The 20,181-nt window shown below is 34.1% G+C and overlaps 1 protein-coding gene across 8 annotated transcripts in view; it reads left to right on the plus strand.

Moving 5' to 3' along the window:
- Positions 1–20,181, plus strand: part of ERBB4 (erb-b2 receptor tyrosine kinase 4) — a 1,100,930-nt gene that overhangs the window by 708,149 nt on the left and 372,600 nt on the right. For all 8 annotated transcript variants that reach the window (XM_070489795.1, XM_070489798.1, XM_014851360.3 and 5 more), the window contains one exon: positions 16,044–16,178. In XM_070489795.1, coding sequence (XP_070345896.1) covers positions 16,044–16,178 — 135 coding nt within the window. The remainder of the gene's footprint in view (positions 1–16,043; positions 16,179–20,181) is intronic.

Genomic DNA, 20,181 nt, shown 5'->3' on the forward strand with positions numbered 1-20,181 from the left:
GATCTTTGTTCTTCATGTGTTTTTGCCCATTTTCCTTCTTACACGTAGTCCTTTTTTCGTCTATTAAATGAGTAATTATGAACTTTGGATTGAGTTCTCTTTGACTACTGCTGAAAAGAAATATTGGTTTAGATAAAAAATTTAACTTATATGTTTTTTCTATTGTTAATATGCATTTGCCACCTGGCAGCCAGATAGATTCAAAACTGCTTATTAACAAAGTTGAGGGAATAAATGGATAAAATGTATAAATAAATGAACTTCTATACTTTAGGATGTCTACACTGTGTGGAAGGATTTTCCTTGAAAATGTGCCAACGTTTTTTTCAACTTTTGGATCACATCTTATTATCCTAGCTGTAATTAGAAATCTTGTGAAATTAAGAACCATTAAATTCAATGAGTTTTCAGCATCGGAAATTTGCCCAGAGGCACCCAGCCGGTGGGTCTGCCTAGGACTGGGCTTTCGGAGAGTTCTCCTGCCTCTCTTCCTATTCACTCTAAAAGGGAGCGTCTTTTCCACTTAGCTAATTAATCACACCTGCCAACAAGCAGCTGCTTCCAAAGGCTTTGAAGCACGGAAATGGCTAGGTGCGCATCACCCAGCTTAGGCTTCCTTCAGTTGCAATTTAGATTATAACTCTTGAAGCTCCAGAGAAAAGAAAATATTAACTGATTACAAAGGAAACGTTTTAAAATATTTTTATTTCAAAAACACATTTTGAGGTAAAAATTATCATTCTTTTTTTCTGATCTCAGCACAAACAGACTTTTAAAATAATTATGTTTAGCATCTAGTTTGGAACAATACTTGCCAGATGTTGCCATCTAATTGTTCTGAGCTCTGAAGTAAAATGAGAATAGGGGACCAGGGCCACTTAGAAAATTGTGAAGAACGGTTCTCAAAATATTATAGCTTCTTAGTAAATAATATTTCTGTGTTGTGGTTTAATTATAAGGAAAAATGTATGTGTAACAATGGTGAAAGTAGGGTTGAGGACACTAGTGCTACTCCTGCTTACATTCCCACTTGTATTCCAGATTTTTATGCTAGTTCGGTTAGTCTTTTTTTTTAGACCCCTTACATCTCAAATTAGGTAGGCTTACAAAGAAATTATCACCAGAGCTTAATTTTCTATGTAAACTTCTTTCAAATATGACAGAGCTATATAAATGCATGTCCTACAAAAGTAAATTAGGAATATAATGTGAATTCCTACAAGATAATCTACGCACTATTCTCTCTAGTAAGGTCATATATATTATCTAGTTTAGGGGCTGGCCCGGTGGTGTAGTGGTTAAGTTCACATGCTCTGCTTTGGCGGCCTGGGGTTGCAGGTTCTGATCCTGGGTGCAGACCTACACAGCTCACATTGAGCCGTGTGGTGGTGGTGTCCCACATACAAAATAGAGGAAGATTGGCACAAATGTTAGCTCAGGGACCAGCTTCCTCAAGCAAAAAGAGGAAGATTGGCAACTGATGTTAGCTCAGGGCCAATCTTCCTCACCAAAGGAAAAAAAATTATCTAGTTTAAGCCTTTTTGAATTCACAGTTAAATACTTAGTTTCATAAAATTTCTAAAAATGTTTTCTCTAATTCTACTTCTTATGTGAGACAATTTTAATTAAGGGCTTTATGCTTTGAAAGATAATGAAGTCTTTAAAATTAAACTAGACTTTTTTAGAGGTAGAAGAAAAATTCTTCTATGTACAATACATTATATTCCTATCTATTTTCTCAGCACATTTATGAAATTAATATAAATAAAATTAATAAAATATCCCAAACTCCAAAATAAAATCATCTCCCTCCTTTTCCACTGTTTTAAATAAAAGTTATCTGGTAGACATATCTAAAGATGGATATATTTAATTATATGAAACAAAGAAAGGAGGATAACTAAAAATTTATGCACCAAGAAGATACTTCAGTCCTCTTATAATGTTGAATGGTGCACAATTCAATTCAGTAAGTTTACCTGCAGAAAAGGAGCTGTGATAAGCTACATTTAACCATGTGTTTTAATTTTGAATTCCTTTTTCTTCCATCTTAGGGGCTTTACCTCATTTGCCTTTAAAATGATTAGCATACTAAGCATAATGCTAAAATAAATTTTTGTCAATTTGATTTCACTAATCTGAATGCTTTCCTCTTTTTCTCTCTTTCTATTAGTTATTCAACAAAAAATAATAGGAAAAACAAACAAAGAAAATGCAGATTTGCTAAGGAAAACCAAATGCCCTGCACATTTTAATGACCCATCTTCCTAGTTTTAGAAGTGAAACCACAGAGCACATCTGGGTAGATTCTCTTGGGCTCTGATTTTGGAAAAGGTAATTAAAGTCATTTTACCATATTCATTAAAGCAGAGCTTCCAGCGACTAAGCACAGAGCTCCCATCACACTTGAAAATAATAAAATTGCCTTAATTTATTTTCCTTATTTCAGTCTTTTTACTGAATTGAAGGGCTTTTCCATAAGTAGACTGAATTCTCCTTTCTTTTTTTTTAGTTTTCCTTTTTCTCCCAAAGCCCACTGGTACATAGTTGTGTATTTTTAGTTATGGGTCCTTCTAGTTGTGTCATGTGGGACACTGCCACAGCATGGCTTGATGAGTGGTGCCATGTCTGCGCCCAGGATTCAAACTGGTCAAACCCTGGGCCGCCAAACCAGAGAGCATGAACTTAACCACTTGGCCACTGGGCCGGCCCCTGAATTCTTGAAGTTTTATTGTGCTGTCCTTTCCCCTGTGTCTACTTTCAACGGAGGCAAGAGGAACGCACCTCCAGTGATGGCGTTGGGATACAGTGCACATATCTAACTGAGCCAACATTGTTTCCGTTCAGTGTTTTCTTTAGAAAGATACCTTAAAAGCATTTACCTTTAACTCAAATAAAATATTTTCAAAAAGGACTTCGGGGAATTACCAGAAGTTCTTACTTATACTTAGAAGTGTATTAAATAAGAGTTGTGCCTCAGTTCGGCTTAAACTTATTTTGTTTTTTCCTTTAAACTGCTCAGCCTTTCTTTCTATTCTGGAAAGAGTATAGAATAAGAAGTTTAAAAGCAGGATCCCAACTCAGCAGTTAAAATGAGTTGAAATCATAATTCTCTAGAACTCTGACCAGTTATTGATCTCTCTAAACTTTGGTTTTCTCATCTGTAAAATAAGACTAGTAATAATTACCTCATAGGACTTCTGTAAGGGTTAAGAGAAATATTGCGTTATAAATATGTTCAAAGAATGGCAGCATTTACCAAGAGGTGTTAGAGTGAGGTGGCTAACAGTGGGCTTTGGAGCCTGATGGGCAGGCGTGGGAATCCTACCTGGACCTCTGTCGATGTGGGAGGCATCTGGCACCTTGCTCATCATTCTGCATCTCGTTTTTTATGCTTTTTGGGTATAGGAATCCCACCCAAAAAAAGAAAATTCTGAATTTAAGGATTTTAATTTTAGGGATGTTCAGAACCCATAACATACTCCTAAAACGGCATCTGAAGCTCATGTAAGTTGAAAATAATTTTTCAAAATGAACAAACACAAATTCACATATTCTAACTTGGCCTAATAATCCTGTCCCAGTTTTAGTTCCCTGAAAAATATATTTATAGGAGAGAACAGGAAAAAATCAAGCAGGATAGAAGAAATATGCTTATCAAAGACCTTTTCTTATCCTCCCCTTAGTAATATTAATGATAGTCCATCAGTTGGACATTTGCTGTCTGACAGACACTGTGGTGAACACTTACCTGTATCAGCTCATTTTCTCCTTATAATTGGGAAAGGTATTTTAGTGTCTCTCTCCCTATCTAATGGTTAAGGTAACTAAGACTCGGGGAGAATCACTGATGTGACTGAAATCTCCCGCGTCGTCTATGGTGGAGTCCTAGTTAAGGAGGCTGATCCCAGAGCCTGTGCAGATCTTACATCCCAGTAAATTTCCATCTTGAATGGTGGCATCTTGAATTGACTGAACCATCTGACGTTGTAAGGCATCTTGGCATTTGGGTCATTTCTTCATGTCCAGCCTCAAAGGGCAGCCAAATTTCCCAAATAATTATAAAATCATGTTTATTAACCCTGGGAAAGTGGAAGCGTTCTAAGGCAAAAGTGTATCTTGATTTAGAAGACATGATAATACAGGTTACGGAGAGATATTATTGCATAGTGGAGCCTGTTCTATTATGACGTTAGCCATCACAATATGAAAATAATTTTTACAATAAAGAAAAATGAGGATGGTGGTGCTAGGAGCCATAGAATATAGCGATTCATTAAAAAATGATGTAAGTAGCTTCTGCAGATATTTTAATGAGTTTTATCTTCAAATATCTTAAGTATGTAGCTTTAAGTCTTAAGATCTCTGAGCAAATATAGTATTTGATTACCTCTTGTCTTCACTCAAGACTAATGACTTTTCTTTCCCTATACCGACCAGCAGTATTATTATAGTGATGCTAGTTACACGTCTTATTTTTATTACCCATTTTATTGATTTAATTTTTAAAACCCAACATTTAAACAAACGTATGTAGCAACCCCATCTCCCTGCCCAGCCCTGAGATACATAGGTATGTTTAATAGTGCTCTGTGTTTCCTAATTAATCCATGCCAGGCCCTTGAACTGGGAGAGAAAGGCTTGACTTATTTCTCCCTGTCCTTTGGAATTTACCCAACTGTTTTGAAGCACAGTGGTAGTGACAACAGAGGTAAAGGTCACCTGGAAATTGCCAGCAGAGACTTTGTGACCTGGGGACGATGCACCAACCTGAACCGAACAAAGAGAAGTCTAAGAGCTCTAAATGCTGTCACAGAAATGTGGTTAGAGAGCTGACAAGATATGACTCAAAGGGTTAACCCAGCAAGACATCCAGGATAACTCAGTGTGGGAGAAATTGTGAGTCATAGAATTTGTAATCCTGTCTTCAGGAACAATTTAGCTTATAAAATACAAACAACTCCACTTTTTTATTAACCAACTTTGGAAATACCTTTAATAATATTTTAGCTTAACATATCTAGTTCTGAAATTGTTATACTCTTCACCAAGCTTAACATAGGAGGATTTCTTATGACTTTTGGAAGTTTTTACTTGGTCTTCTTTGCTACCAATAGATCCATACTTTAACCGATGTGCATATGTTTTTAAATACTTTGGGTAAAGGAGGATCCTGAACTACACCAATAACCTATGTTGAAATACCTGCCAAGTTTTGAGCACCTGGTATGTACCAGTTACTCTATACAAGATTGTAATTCTCACTGTAACCCAACGAAGTTAATATTATTATCCCAATTTTATAGGTAATAGAAAAGAAACTTTAATTTGCCTGAACTCATAGAGCTAAAGGTAGCAAAGCTGTGCTTAATCTGCAAACTAATCTATAAACAAATTGTGGCATATTCATATAGTGGAATAGTAAACAATAAAAATGAATACATTAATATAGGCAATAGCATAAAGAAATCTCAAAAATGTTATTTTTGGTAAAAGAAGGCAAGAAAAAAGAACACACGCTGTGTGATTCCGTTTAGATGAATGTAATACACAGGCAAAGCTAATCTGTGGTGATGGAAGTCAGAATGGTGGCCTTGGGGGTCTCGATTGGGAAGGAGCAAGGAGAAATTTCTGTAGTGATAGAAATATTGTGTCTTTGTCTGGATGATCACTACATGGAGACAGATGCACAAACACAGCACTGTACTTGTATATGTAAAAATATAGAGCTTAAGATTTGTGCACGCACTGTATGCAATTCATACTAATTTAAATCTCTATACAAACCAATCTAACTCCAAAACTATTTCTTTCAATTTTGCCATGTATTTACTTCATATTTTGAAACCAGCACTTTATGAAATGGAGACTACTCCTATTCAATCATTCCTTCCTAATTTTCTCCAGATTAAACCTCTATCTGAAAGAAATATTTAATTTGGACCTACTTTTGGGTTTTAAGAGTGTTGTAGTATCAGCTGCTTTGCTTTCTTATTTTATGACTTCAATTTCTGTTTTCGTAAAATGTTATCTTTATTTATTATTTTTAACATTGCTTTAACATTATAGGCATTTAAGCTGAGACACCCAGGCCTCCAAATCATGTATTTGTTATTTTTAATGTTCTTGTATGACCTTTAAAAAAAATCTTGGTGTGTTGGAAAATCGTCTTATCATTTTACAAGATTAAATCATTTTTCTTTCTCTTGCTTTATCTTTTATTTGCAAGTCTTAACTTGCCAGCAACAAACCTACATAACAATATTCTTTATTATTACTGCCATCGGGAAAGATCATACTTTTCTGAAATATTCTAAAGAAGTAGTGAAGAAATCACACTTTGTGAGAAGAGTTATTAAAACCATACAAACTAATATCATAGGTGAGATATTTGAAAGTGACCTTGCAGTGCATCCCAGGCTTATTGGATGAAAGCCTGTAAATAAAAGGGACAAATCATTTCTAGGTACTAACATGACTTTCTCCCTTATTGGTAATGAAAACATTGAACTCTACTTATTTGTTCTACTGAAGCAATTACATTTTCTGGAAACTTGGAGCAGTTATTTAAGAGGATTATTGCCTGTAATGAGGGCTTTCTGGTGGATAGGGGAATAAAAATATTTGATCTTTATGTAAAGGGTTGTTCTATTTTAATAGTAATACAATATTGAATTTCTCATTCTTTCTTTTTATATATCTTTGATTGTGTTTGTCTCTCTAATCAGAGAAATATTCACTTAATGTGATGTTTTTCATCCATCATCCAGAATGTATACTTTGCTCTTGATTTTTGTAATTATTGATATGGCTTTAATATATTTTCTAACATATTTTAAAGTATTATTTTCAAAACATTGTCTGATTCCCCCACAAAACATTAAAAAGTTAGGAGAGTAATATCCGTACATTGTTAGTCAAATGTTTACTAATAACTTCAAATGAAGATCAAGTTTTCCACAGTGCTTTGTGTTTCCCACATAGAAAGACCCTTCCTCAGGTAAACAGAAATAAACCTCTCCCTTTAAAAATTACACTTCTGAGGTTGGCCCCATGGCGTAGTGGTTAAGTTTGGCGTGTTCTGCTTCAGCAGCCTGGGTTCACAGGTTTGTATCCGGGTGTGGACATACACCACTCGTCACCCACACTGTGGCAGCAACCACATATAAAGGAGAAGAAGATTGGCACAAATATTAGCTCAGGGCTAATCTTCCTCAGCAAAAAAGTAAATAAAAATAAAAATTACACTTCAAAAATAGTTTTTAGGAGACTTAACTTTATTAATAATTGAGGAAGAGCAAATTAAAATGATATCACTACACACCAATCCGAATGGCTACAATGAAATAGAAACAAACAGAGGTTGACAAGGTTAAGAAGCAAGTAGATTTCTCATATACTACTGATGAGAATATAAATTGTTTAAAGCATTTTAAAAAACTGATTGTCACTGTGGCCCAGTAATTCCACTTCTAGATATGTACACAACATAAATATGTATGTATGGTTGCCAAAAGGAATATTCTAGGATGTTCATAGCATCACTATTTGTAATAGCCAAAATGCGGAAATTACCAAATGCCCATCAATGTATAATGGATAAACAAAACATGCAATACTGTACAGCAAGGAAAATGAACAATATGGATGAATTTTACAACATAATGTTGAGCAAAATGGAGCCAGACATGAAAGAATGCATATGGTATTATTCCATTTATGTAAAATACAAAAAACGGTAAAAGTGATCTTGTTCAAAGCCAGGATGAAGGCTCCTAGAGAGAGCAATGTGACAAAGGTTTCTGTGGTGCTGATGTGTTCTATTTTTTTAATCTGGGTGCTGGTTATATAACTTTGTACAGTTTATAAAAATATATTGCCTATGACATACTCACATTTATGTATGTATATTATACTTCAATGAAAAGGTTTGAAAAATATCCTATCTATACATTTGTTCAAGTCACAAGATTTTTGTTTTGTAAGTATCCAGAAGATGCAAGATTTCTTTTGAGTTAGTGTGACAGAGACTACTTTTTGTCTCCCAATATCCATTACAACTGTCTAACTTTTAAATATTATATAAAGTTTAGCTAATCATGTGAGCACCCAGAATAAAGACTTTGATTCCCCACTTTCCTTGTGCCTAGCTTTGGTTCCGTGACTGAATCTAGACCAATGAGATATAAGTATAAATGTCTTGTGGTAGTTTGCAGGGACCTTCTTTAAGAGATAGCATGTACTCATCCTCTGTTCTTCGTGCTTTCCTCCATCTCTTGCATGGATGTTACCAGGTAGAAGCTCCTCTTTATTGAAGATGATGGAGCAACAAGATGAAATGGAATCTGGGCCCCTAATGGCTGTGGAATTTCCCTAACAGCTTGAATCACCTAGCCAGACTTTTATATGAAAGAAAAATAAAACTCTATCTTCTTTAAAACTACAGTCTATTCCAGGGGCTGGCCCTGTGGCCGAGTGGTTAAGTTCGCGCGCTCCGCTGCAGGCGGCCTAGTGTTTCGTTGGTTCGAATCCCGGGCGCAGACATGGCGCTGCTCATCAAACCACGCTGGGGCAGCGTCCCACATGCCACAACTAGAGGGATCCACAACGAAGAATATACAACTATGTACCGGAGGGGCTTTGGGGAGAAAAAGGAAAAAATAAAATCTTAAAAAAAAAAATGAAAAAAAACTACAGTCTATTCCAGTACTAAGTAATGCAAAATTAATACAAATACATAGAAAAAGATAACTCCTGTTCATACCAATTGGTAAACAACGATTTAAGTAATTAGCAAGTATAAAGAGTAACAAAATAAACAACCCTGTGACAGACACTGTGAGTACAATACTCCTGTTATAGAGTTGAGCAAACTGAGTCTCATAGAGGTATATGAGATCTCACGTCTAGCAAGGGGAAAACTCGATTTTGAACTTAGTTTTACCCAGTTAACTAGATTCCGTATTATTGCCTTCACACTCAAAGGCCTGATAGTGGAAGATCTATCCATCTGTCTATCTGACTGCTCACCTACCTATAGTATATCTATCTATCTATAGTATAGAATATATTATGACTTTGATATGCAAGATGGATTCGTGGGAAGGTGTGTTAGAAGCAAACAGTTGAATCTAGTATGAGATGATAGAACATGAATTAGGGAGTAGCAGTGGGTGTAAAAAGAAAGGGTTAAATTAAAATAGACATTGGGAGGAATTTTATGTAGAGTATCATTACTGACTAAATATAGAGGTGAAAGAATTAATGATGAATCTCAAGTTTTCAGTCTAATTGACTTTTACAGCATGTGATTCTAATTTGAATAGGAATAGGGAAATACAAGTTTGGGAAGAATTATTAGAAGACAAATATTAAACATATTGACACACACATGGAATTATATAATGAGCGGAGAGAGCAATTTGAGAAAGAAATCTTGTATTCATAATTTAAGGACAGCTACAAGAAAAACTTTATTTTTAAATATTTCCAGAGAATATCAATGATTTTAAGTGGATTACCACTTCCCTAATGGATGGGAAGAATTAATACATTAAGATCACACTAATTTTATTCAATATTTTATGTGATTTACAATGTAAACATTATCTAGTGCATAAGGAGGAGACATCACTAACGTTACACTGTCAATTAAGCTACAGTCATATTCTCAAGATTTTATTATTATCATTATAATCATCAAAAAAATTTCAGTTTCTCCTGTGTGTGTGGCACTGCCTTTGGCGCTAAGACCGCAGAAAGATGTTATGTCACGGTTCTTATCATCTACAGACCTACAATGTGATGAGGAGACAAGACAAGTACACAAAAGAATAGATAAGAAGGTAAGGTAGCATTTGCTCCCTTACATTAGTGGTTCGGATAATCAGTGTCCTAAGAGGTAGAAGCAGGCAGTCTCTAAGAACCAGGTGGTCATAGCAGACTTTGCAGAGGAGCTAGGACTCCAGTCAAAACCTAACGAAAGTTAGGAGTTGTTGTGTACCCTGAAGTATATATCAATATGTTGGAACATTATGCAGAGCATTACTGAGCTCGAATCAATTGAAATCAAGATATTTTTGCTATTATTTTCTATCTTAAGCTGATTTTCAGCCAATGAATTTAATAATTTCTTCTTGAAATTGCATTGCTCTGATCGAAAAACTGTCCATTGTTACTTCTCAACATTCAATATCCGCATCCATGAGCTTTGACTCTGATCATTGAGCTGAATATGGAAGGTTACATCACTCATTTACATTATCACCCTCTCCCCATTCCCAATACAAATGTGACATTTCAATTTTGCACACTTCAACTCTTCTTAAACCATCTGTATAAAAACTTCAAAGCTTGATTGATGATGAATGAGCCATTGTCTCCTCAAGCACCCGGTTCTCATTAGCCTTTAGACTCTCAGATTATTAATAATGAACCTTGAGGGCTGACCCAGTAGGGTAGCAGCAATTCATTGTGCTCCCAGCTGAAAGGTCTGGGTTAGGGAAAGATACAGGAATCTCTGGACCAAGTCCATTCCAGAGATGATGTATTAAGTATCACAGGTGGATGGTGTGGGCTATATTACTTTTGTGTCATTGTCTGCCACCAGACTCATGTGGCTTAAGGTGATGACAGTGAGAAAGATACATTGCTTTAAGTCTGAGAAAATCTAGTAACTGCTTCCTGTAGCTTCATCTTGAAAATGGGCTTTTGCCACGCTGAATTTTGACATCTTGATTGTGACCTTTGGCTTGGATAGGCAATATCAGTCTGATATATGCATTATTCAGATGTACACACTATAATTAGACAAGCGCAATATTTCTAATCTTTGTTTTTATTATCATTTTAATTCTAAGGTTGACCTGTGAATGCACCCATGCAAAATAAGACATTTAGATATACAATCAGGGATTGAGGTTAAGTATTTCATTCTTGCTTATTAGATTTTTCCTATATTATTGTGGTTGGTAGATTTGTGATTAGAAGAGAAATGTTTACTGTTAATACCAATCATACAGACTAAAGTGGAATATGGATAACTGCATTTAAAGTTATAATCTTTATTTTATAAAAAGAGAAAGACATTCAATCTTATTTATGAAATGGCTACAAATTGTGTGTGAGGTCAATGCAATTTTGTCGACTTTTTAAACCTAGTAAGGAGGTTATATTAATCTGTATTTTCCGCAGGGCTGCTATATCATAATTAGGATATTTCATACAGGGGAGGGGGAAAAAGACATGATTCAGTATTTTATCACTTTTCTTTTGAGAGAATATATTTTCAAAATGTCAACGATTCCTTTAATGGTCACTCATCCTCAAATTCACTATAGTAACTGGCATTTGAAAAGAAGTGAAGAGTACAAAAGAACTTATTTAAGTAACACAAACATTTCCTTCTTCATTAGACTCACGCAAATGGGAATCGAGGGAAGAAGTGGTCAAGCGGATGATCTCTGTGGAATGGAAAGCTGAGACACAAGTGCTTTATGACCTCTTTAAAATGTCATATTGGCACTTTATGCCTTTCTAAAAATAATTTAAGGAATGATAGGAGGTAGATTTACGGTTCAATATTAACACATGCTTTTAGAATTTTGTGTAGCATGTGCTAGATAATTTGCACAGGTCTGGGGGAATTTGATCTGCTTAGGATAGCTCAAAATCATCATTATTCACTTGATAAATAATAATTGAATTTAGTGCACAAAATAGGTTTAGGGATACCAATGAAAATGTCTAAATGTGCCTTGCCTTATACATATCAAACGTATTGTTTGCAGTAATTATATACATTATCAGTTATCAACATTTTATATAATAAAAGCTATTTCTCTTCCAGCTTATAAAGACTTTAACCTCAAAATTATATATATTTTAATTTTTCCTATACTCAAGATATTATATATTTATTGCTATTCTCAAAATATGTTTTCCTATAGTCAAGATATTGTGTTTTTTTATGAAGCAAATATTTGTTGTGTATCTGGCTTATGCCTTGCATAATCCTAGACATTGGGGATACAGTTTTGAACAAAACAGATATGACCCCTGACATAATGAAATATGGAAGCAGTTAAGATGACCTATAGAGGGTTTATGGAAAAAGATAACTTTCATTCTTACTTTGATCTGGTCAGAATATAATTGAAAATTAGGAACTACAACAGAGGTTAACTGATCAATGTTGATGGCAAATTTTGTGGTACTTTTTTGTTTCTGTTCAATTTAACAAGTATTGAGTGAGTAGCTATTGCTCAAGGTTTAATGCTATAGATACACCACTGAAAAATATCCTTTGCCTTCATGCAGTCTAGTCTAATTATATTTCAGTTACAAATTGTGAGCTATATATAAGTGAAATTCATCATATTGGTGAGCAGTGTGGATTAAAATTTACCTACTCTAAATATGAAGATTCATGCTATGTTTTACTTGACTTGCATGCATTAATCTCATAGGAAATGTTTGAGACAAACGTATATAAGTGTTTAGTGGAATTTTTCAGTAATTAAATGATGCTTTTTTCATAGAATATCATATTTGGTATATCTTACTATATTTAACTGTGACATTCATTAAGAGGACACAGTTCTGTTTTGTGAACTTGCTGGAAGTATTTTTGTTTATATAACATGATAAGAAAACTCATTACAGCTTTTTTCTACCAATTGTTTCAATGACCAAATATCTATTTGTGTCCCTCTTGATTTACTCAGATATATTTCTTACAATAGAAGTGAAATACAACGGAATGAGAATACCTTCAGCTCATTTGTTTATTCAACATTTTTTGAGTCTTTTCACTTTCGAAGCTTTCTGCACCTTTGTTTGAATAGCAACTAAACTTCTGCCTTATTTGCCTATGTTCCTTCGAATTAGCAATTGTCTTTTTTTTATCATGGTTTTAAAATTTGTTTGTTAATCACTTTATTTCATGCTAATGGGAGAGAAACTCTTGGTTTAATACAGATGATACCTTCTATAAATCTTTGAAAAAACTTATGGAAAACCCTGCTGTTCTTGTGTGTTAGCAAAGATAGATCTCAAGTACAGTCACACATTTTTCTGGTATCTTCTTGGTATCCTTTTCTGGTATCATCTTACCAATGGTATTTTAAAAATTGTATAAAGTTATAAAATCAACATAAACTATCCAAATAAATAAGTGCAATTTTAACATTATTTCCTGACAAATATTTAGGTAATCAAGTTGATCAAAACAAAATGTAAGATAAGTATACATTAAAATGCTCCTACAAATGTCAATAAAATACGCATTTTCTAATTGTGAGGTTTGTGACATTCAACAACAGAATAGGATAAGCCAAACATAAAGGAAAAAAGATTATTTTAAGGGAAAATGCACATACAAATGATTAAACAATCCATCATTAAATACTAAATATTTCTAAATCCTCCTGACAGAATTGCTAGCAGATGCTGGGTTTTAAATTTAGGATGATATAAGCATCATCCTGATTGATCATGATTAGTCTTAATTTGAAATTTTAACATGTAAGATTATACTTAAATTATTATTGCCTCCTTTCTAAATCCTTTTCCAAGTATAAACCAAGCTCTTGAATGGAAAATTTATAAGAAACAAATGTCAACATTGGTAGCAGATTAATATTGTTGAAGAAAGGGATTTGATGAGATTATTATTCATATAATATAATCTGATTCTGTTTGAATATTTTTAGATAGGAAGTTGGAGATGGATATTATGTTCCTTCAGTATGAACTATTTGAATTAAAATGTGACTCCTGAAAAATACAGACTCTTCCCACAATGTTTGAGCTATTACTTTTTCTCTTCACATTTTTTTGAGTGGAATTTTTCCATATGTAGCCTGAAAAATAACCTTCATTTCCTGGATAGCAGTCAAAATATCCTTTCTTTGTCACATAATGAAGAATTATTCCTGGAGCAGAAGAGCATCATCTAACGTCTCATGAGAAACCTATTAGTATAAGATCATCACATTTCTTAGATAGAAACTTAATGCCAAGCATTAATGCAAAAATCCATTTTCACAGCCTTTCTTACATCTTACATGTCCCTTCTGCTTTGATGAAGTTTCTATGGTTAGGTCATGAAAAATAATGAACTGGGTTTTAGAAGTAGAAAGATGATCTAATTTCTTTTTTCCTCACCTGAGCAAAGGGAACCAATAGTGAAAGGATTGATGACGGGAATGATAGTGATTTTAAATGTGGAAAGCCCTGCAATGTCAAAATTAATCTGGAGGATTTTATACATGCAACACAGTAAGGCACTTTAAATGTTCCCACCAATCTGGCTTCCACAAATACCCCTCTAATGATGTGACATGTTTCTTTATTGTTTTTCTCCCTCTTTGGTTTAAGGAGATTTAAATGTTTAGCTTGGGGCACTGCACAGGAGAGGTGATATTCTCAAGGCCACCATGGGACACAGAGTTGATTGCCTTCTCAATACCCATGTCCCTCTTCTTCCTCATTAATAATAATAATAATAATAATAATAATAATAATGATAATAACTTCCTGCTTGTTTCAGTTCTGTTTGAATAGAAACATATCCGCCTAAATACTTGCCTACTCAGCCTCTCTTGCAGTAGGAATAGCCATGGGATATTCTTCTGGCCAATGAAATGCAGACATTATCTTTGGGGAGAATATCTATTCCCAAATAGAAAGTTGGAGCCTCACTAGGAGGAAATCTCTTGCTTGCTCTTCTGTCTTCATCCTTCCTGAAGCTCAGAACGCAGACCTTTACATGCAGAGGCTATCTTGTGCCTGGAATAAATAAAGCCAAACACTGAGGATGGCAGAGCGGGTCATGGATACTGCCGAGCATCTAAACTAATATTCGTAACTCCTTTCTGTAGGTTTCTTATTATGTGAGAAAAATCATCCCCTATCTATATAAACTACTGTTAATTAGATTTTTGTTACTTGTAACTGAATGCTTTGTGGATTGATAAATGATTTATTTTTAAGTCGTTTTTGTATTATACAAGAAGAGAAAATGCGGTAGATATTGGGCAGGAAGATGCTCTGTGTATTTCTAACCAATTTCTTCAAATAATAAGAATAGTATTTTCAGAGGAAATATCTACTTTTTATTTGCTAGATAACTTAAAGCTCTCTGGAAGAGAATCTATGTGTATGATCGGCCATTGTTCAGGGGAGACAAGTTAACTCATCAAGGCCAGTACTGCAAAATAGAGAATCAAGTGAAAATGACTTTTAGTGCTTTTTGTCCCGTGGTCATGCACTTGTCCTAGTGAGCCACAGGAGTTTTTATTATATCCTGCTTTATGTTATTCTTAAAAAATAATTGACAATTTTATTGATTCCATTTGAGATGACAAAGGACATTTTTATGATTGAAGCATTAATTTTAGCTTCCATTTTGTGCTAATTACTTACCTACTGTCTCCAGTCAATGTCACATTGACTGAAACAATTTTTCTTAAGAGAAATTTGACAACTTGTACCAAAAGTCTTAAAAATATTCATTCTACCACCTTGGAATATCATTTGTGGAAATGTATTTTAAAGAACGAATTGGAGATGAGCAAGTTAAATGACCAAAAGGGGACTGCTTAAATAAATACTACTTAACTTATCCTCTGGCATATCATATTCTCATCAAAAATAATGTAGAGTAATATTTAGTTATCGTTAAATTCTCACCATATAATATTAAACAAAATGAGTCGGCTATGAAATACTATATGCAATATTATTTCAATTTCAGGGGGTAAAACAGAAAAGAGACTGATAACATCTATAACAAAATGTAAAGAGTGTTTCTTTCCAAGTATTTGGATTATTAGTGGTTGTTTTTCTTCGTATCTTTCAATCTTTTCAAATTTCTGCTATTTATATGACTCAGGAAAAGATATTATAAAAGATATCTTGGCTGTTAACAAAGTAACTCTAATTTAACATTTAAAATAATAAAGAGTATATCATTTTCATTGAATACCTTTTCCTCATCAAGAAGTCTGATGACAAATCTTTGTTTGTTTGTTTTCATACAGAAATCCTAAATGGTGGAGTCTATGTAGACCAGAACAAATTCCTTTGTTACACAGACACAATTCATTGGCAAGACATTGTTCGGAATCCATGGCCTTCCAACTTGACTCTGGTGTCAACAAATGGTAGCTCAGGATGTGAGTAGCATTATCTTTTTTAATTTCTCAAAATGTTCTTCTACTCCTTTTGAAAATGAATGACTTATGTTTATCATGCCACTAGTAATATTTTTGAACTTTGACTGAATCGGTTGAAATGTTTAGTTCTATATGACAGAACAAATGGCTAACCTGTCTTTTACTTCTAATTATCTCTCTTTTTGGAATGACTTCCCCATTGCAATTCTCATTTTCCCTTTTGCTAAATCTAAATTGCTTTACCATAACTCCAATGTGCAAATATGCACCTCGTTTTCCATAAATTTAAGACTGGTGTCTAACTACTGCTTCAACTCTTTGTGACCTATACAGCACTGAGAAAAAGATAGTACAACAAAAATGAGCCATCCTAATCACTGTAATTTTTGTATAAAAAATAAAAACTAGTGAACATTTTAGAATTCCTAAGTGTTCATTAGCCCCTAAAACCTTCGTGGAAATGCTTTATGACAATTCTAAACACTGTAGAATGGAGACATATAGATTTCATATAGAAGAAATATATGTTACATTCTGAGTTTAGTTGTTAGCCTAATAAACTACCCAATTTCCCATTCTTAAAGTGTATATTGTTTCTACCATAGAGGATTTATCAGAATCAAAGTGTTTAATATGACTAAATGATAAGCAAGTATTATGTGAACTATCATTAAAACCTTTGAAAATTATTCTGTCTGGAATCTGTTTCATTTTCATAAAGTAAGCTATGTTGTCCCCACATTTATTATTACTGACATTTGTATGAGAACAGAATATTTATCGTGTTAACCTGGGTTTTATATTTCTCATCTATTATTATATATTTCCCAGCTGAAATCATAACTATCTCCACACAGTTCAATAATTATTTGCTATAGTACTGATTGTGTTATGATGCTTCTGTAGGAAATCAAACTCCAAGGGACAATTATTAAATTTCATGATAGTCCTAATAACATAATGGGGAAATATGAATATATTTGATCCAAACTGACAGATGTGATTTTAATAAATGGCTAAAACTTTTTTTAAAAGTAGAGTAACATAATTTTCTTGTCACCTTTGAGCAGAAATTTGTGTGAGATTTCGTCTTTACAGTGTTCAAATCGCCTACCTTGTAAAATTACGTGTGAATAAAAAACTTGAATCTGTTCACACTAACAAGGCAAATGACATGCTTCAGAAATGGCGACCATTTTTAGTCTGCCTGTACTATGGTACATTTTATATTTGTGGGGGGGAGCATAAAGAACAGAGATGAGGAAAGGCCTCTGACTCTCAGCTCTCGGAGTGACTAGCCTGCAATGCGTGAACAAGATGAAGCAAGACGAGAAGTCAGAAGGGAGTGTGTCCCCCAGCCTGACAGGATGTGGAGCGGGAAATGTGTGAGGGATTTGCTGCACTTTCACAGATGGAATCTCTTTGTATGTTTTTTAAGGCAAATTTAGATGGCTGTACCTATAGTGAAGCAACTGTTGCTGCATCTGTTTTTGCATGCAAATAATTGCAGGTGCAAAAATTATAAATGCAGAATAGAATCACAAGCAATAGTCGTTTGCAAATTAAGCACCAATTGCTTGTCAAAGTTGTACTGTTTCCTTAGTAGATCTATTTGCTGTTATGTTATATATACAGCATGACGCTATAGCTGATAATGAATTAGCTGGTCTTTGAAGATCCATTTCCTAGGGTTTATCCTGAGTCAGTTTCTTTGTCTACCTTCTCCCCAGGGAGGCCCAGGCATTCTCATGGTTTTAAATGCAACGTCTACACTGGTGACTCCCAGAACTATACACCACCAACCAATCAGTCACCCAAGTTAAAAATTAGAGGGTCATCATTGACAACTTCTCCTTGGTTCTTGGCATTTAATTAACCAGTAAATCATGTGAACTTGCCTATTTCTTGATTTTAGATATTTCTTATTACCATTGCTCTAGGTCAAGGCTTCTTCTGTTGCCTGATTTACTGAAATAATTTCTGAATTCTTAGTATTTTTTGAGGCCATGGAACCTGTGGCAGTCTGGTTAAACCAATAGACTCCCTTCCCATAATATTTTAAATGAATAAATAGGCACAAAATAAAATTTTACATCAGAAATGCATAAAAATTAACGTTTGTAAAATAAATTAGAATGCATTATAAGGAAAATAAATTATATTGAAATATATTCATCAACGTACTTAAAAAAGAGATACATCATATAGTAATATGCTTCTTTATTAGCACATTACATAAAAAATTCTAACAGTAGGACTAATATGTAATGTAGTTTTGGAGCAATGATTGTCATAAATATTATTTGAAAAAGCAGTCACATTAACTAATGGTGCTGGGAAAACTGGATATCTATATGTACAAGAGTGAACTTAGACTTTTATCTTACACTATATTTAAAAATTAAGACAAATGGATTAAAGATCTAAACATAAGACCCCAAACTATCAAACTCCTAGAAAAAAAACGTAGACGAAAATCTTCATGACATTGTTCTTGGCAATGATTCTTAGATATGACATCAAAAGCAAAAACAAACAAATGGGGCTATATCAAGCTTAAAAACCTCTGTGCAACAAAGGGCACAATCAACAGGGTGAAAGGCAACCTAAGGAATGGGAGAAAATATTTACAAATTGTATATCTGATAAAGGGTTAATATGCAGAATATGTAAAGAACTCCTACAACTTAACAACAAAAAAACAAGAAACCCAATTCAGAAATGGGCAAAAGACTTGAGTAGACATTTCTCCAAAGATGATGTACAAATGGCCAACAAGCATATGCAAAGATGCTCTCAACATCACTAATCTTTAGAGAAATGCAAATCAAAACCATAGAGATATCACCTCACACCCATTAGAATGACTACTGTCAAAATAATAGAAAATAGCAGTTGTTGGTGAGGATGTAGAGAACTTGAAACCCTTGTACACTATTGATGGGATTGTAAAATGGTGTAACTGCTATGCAAAATAGTATGGTAGTTCCTCAAAAATTAAAGATAGAATTACCATATCATCCAGCAATTCCACTTCTTGGTATATCTCCAAAAGAGTTGAAGGCAGTCTCAAAGAGATATTTGCACACCTATATTCATAGCAGTATTATTCACAATAGCCAAGAGGTGGAAGCACCCCAAATGTTCATTGAATGGATAAACAAACTGTGGTATATACATGCAATGGAAAATTATTCAGCTTTAAAAAGGGAGGAAATTATGACATGTTACAATATGCTTGAACTTTGAGGACGCTATACTTACTGAAATAAGCCAGACACAAAAAGATAAATGCTGTAGAGTCCATTTATGTGAGGTATCTAAAGTAGTTAAATTCATAGAAACAGAAAGAAGAATGGTAGTTACTAGGGGCTGGGAAGATTGGGAAGTGGTGAATTGCTCTTTAATGATTTATAGCATTTCAGTTGTCCAAAATGAAAAATTTCTGTAGCTCTGTTATACAACAGTGTAGATATGCTTAACACTACTGAGCTGCACACTTAAAAAAAAAGTTAGTAAATATTATGTTATGTATTTTTTACCATGATTAAGAACGAAGGAATAAACAAATAAGTAATATTTTATGATACCCACAACTGGAATGTAACATGAATAATCTGTGGTTTGTATTGGTCACAGTGTGGCTGGTACTGCCAATATTACTGTGGTTTGGTCCTTATATTTGTAATTGATGAAATCTTGTATTTAATGAGAGAAAAATGTAAACAATAATGTTTTGTTTTCCCATTCAAGTTCAAGGAACTCCTAAATTCTATCTATAGCCCCTTAGGGATCCAAATCTCCTGATTAAGAGTCCCTGTGTTTAACTTCTTTCCTTGCCTCCAGTCCTGACAAATCCACCTGACAAAACGCCAGCAAGAGCTCTATTTAATGGAAATGTAACCATGACCCTGTCTACAAACACTGTCACTACAACTGACTAACATAGGGTCAATTCCAAACAAAACCAAAGGCTGGGAGTTTTCAGATGATTCCTGCTTAT

The sequence above is a fragment of the Equus asinus genome, chromosome 19 (genome assembly GCF_041296235.1).
Source record: "Equus asinus isolate D_3611 breed Donkey chromosome 19, EquAss-T2T_v2, whole genome shotgun sequence".
Classification (NCBI taxonomy): Eukaryota; Metazoa; Chordata; class Mammalia; order Perissodactyla; family Equidae; genus Equus; species Equus asinus.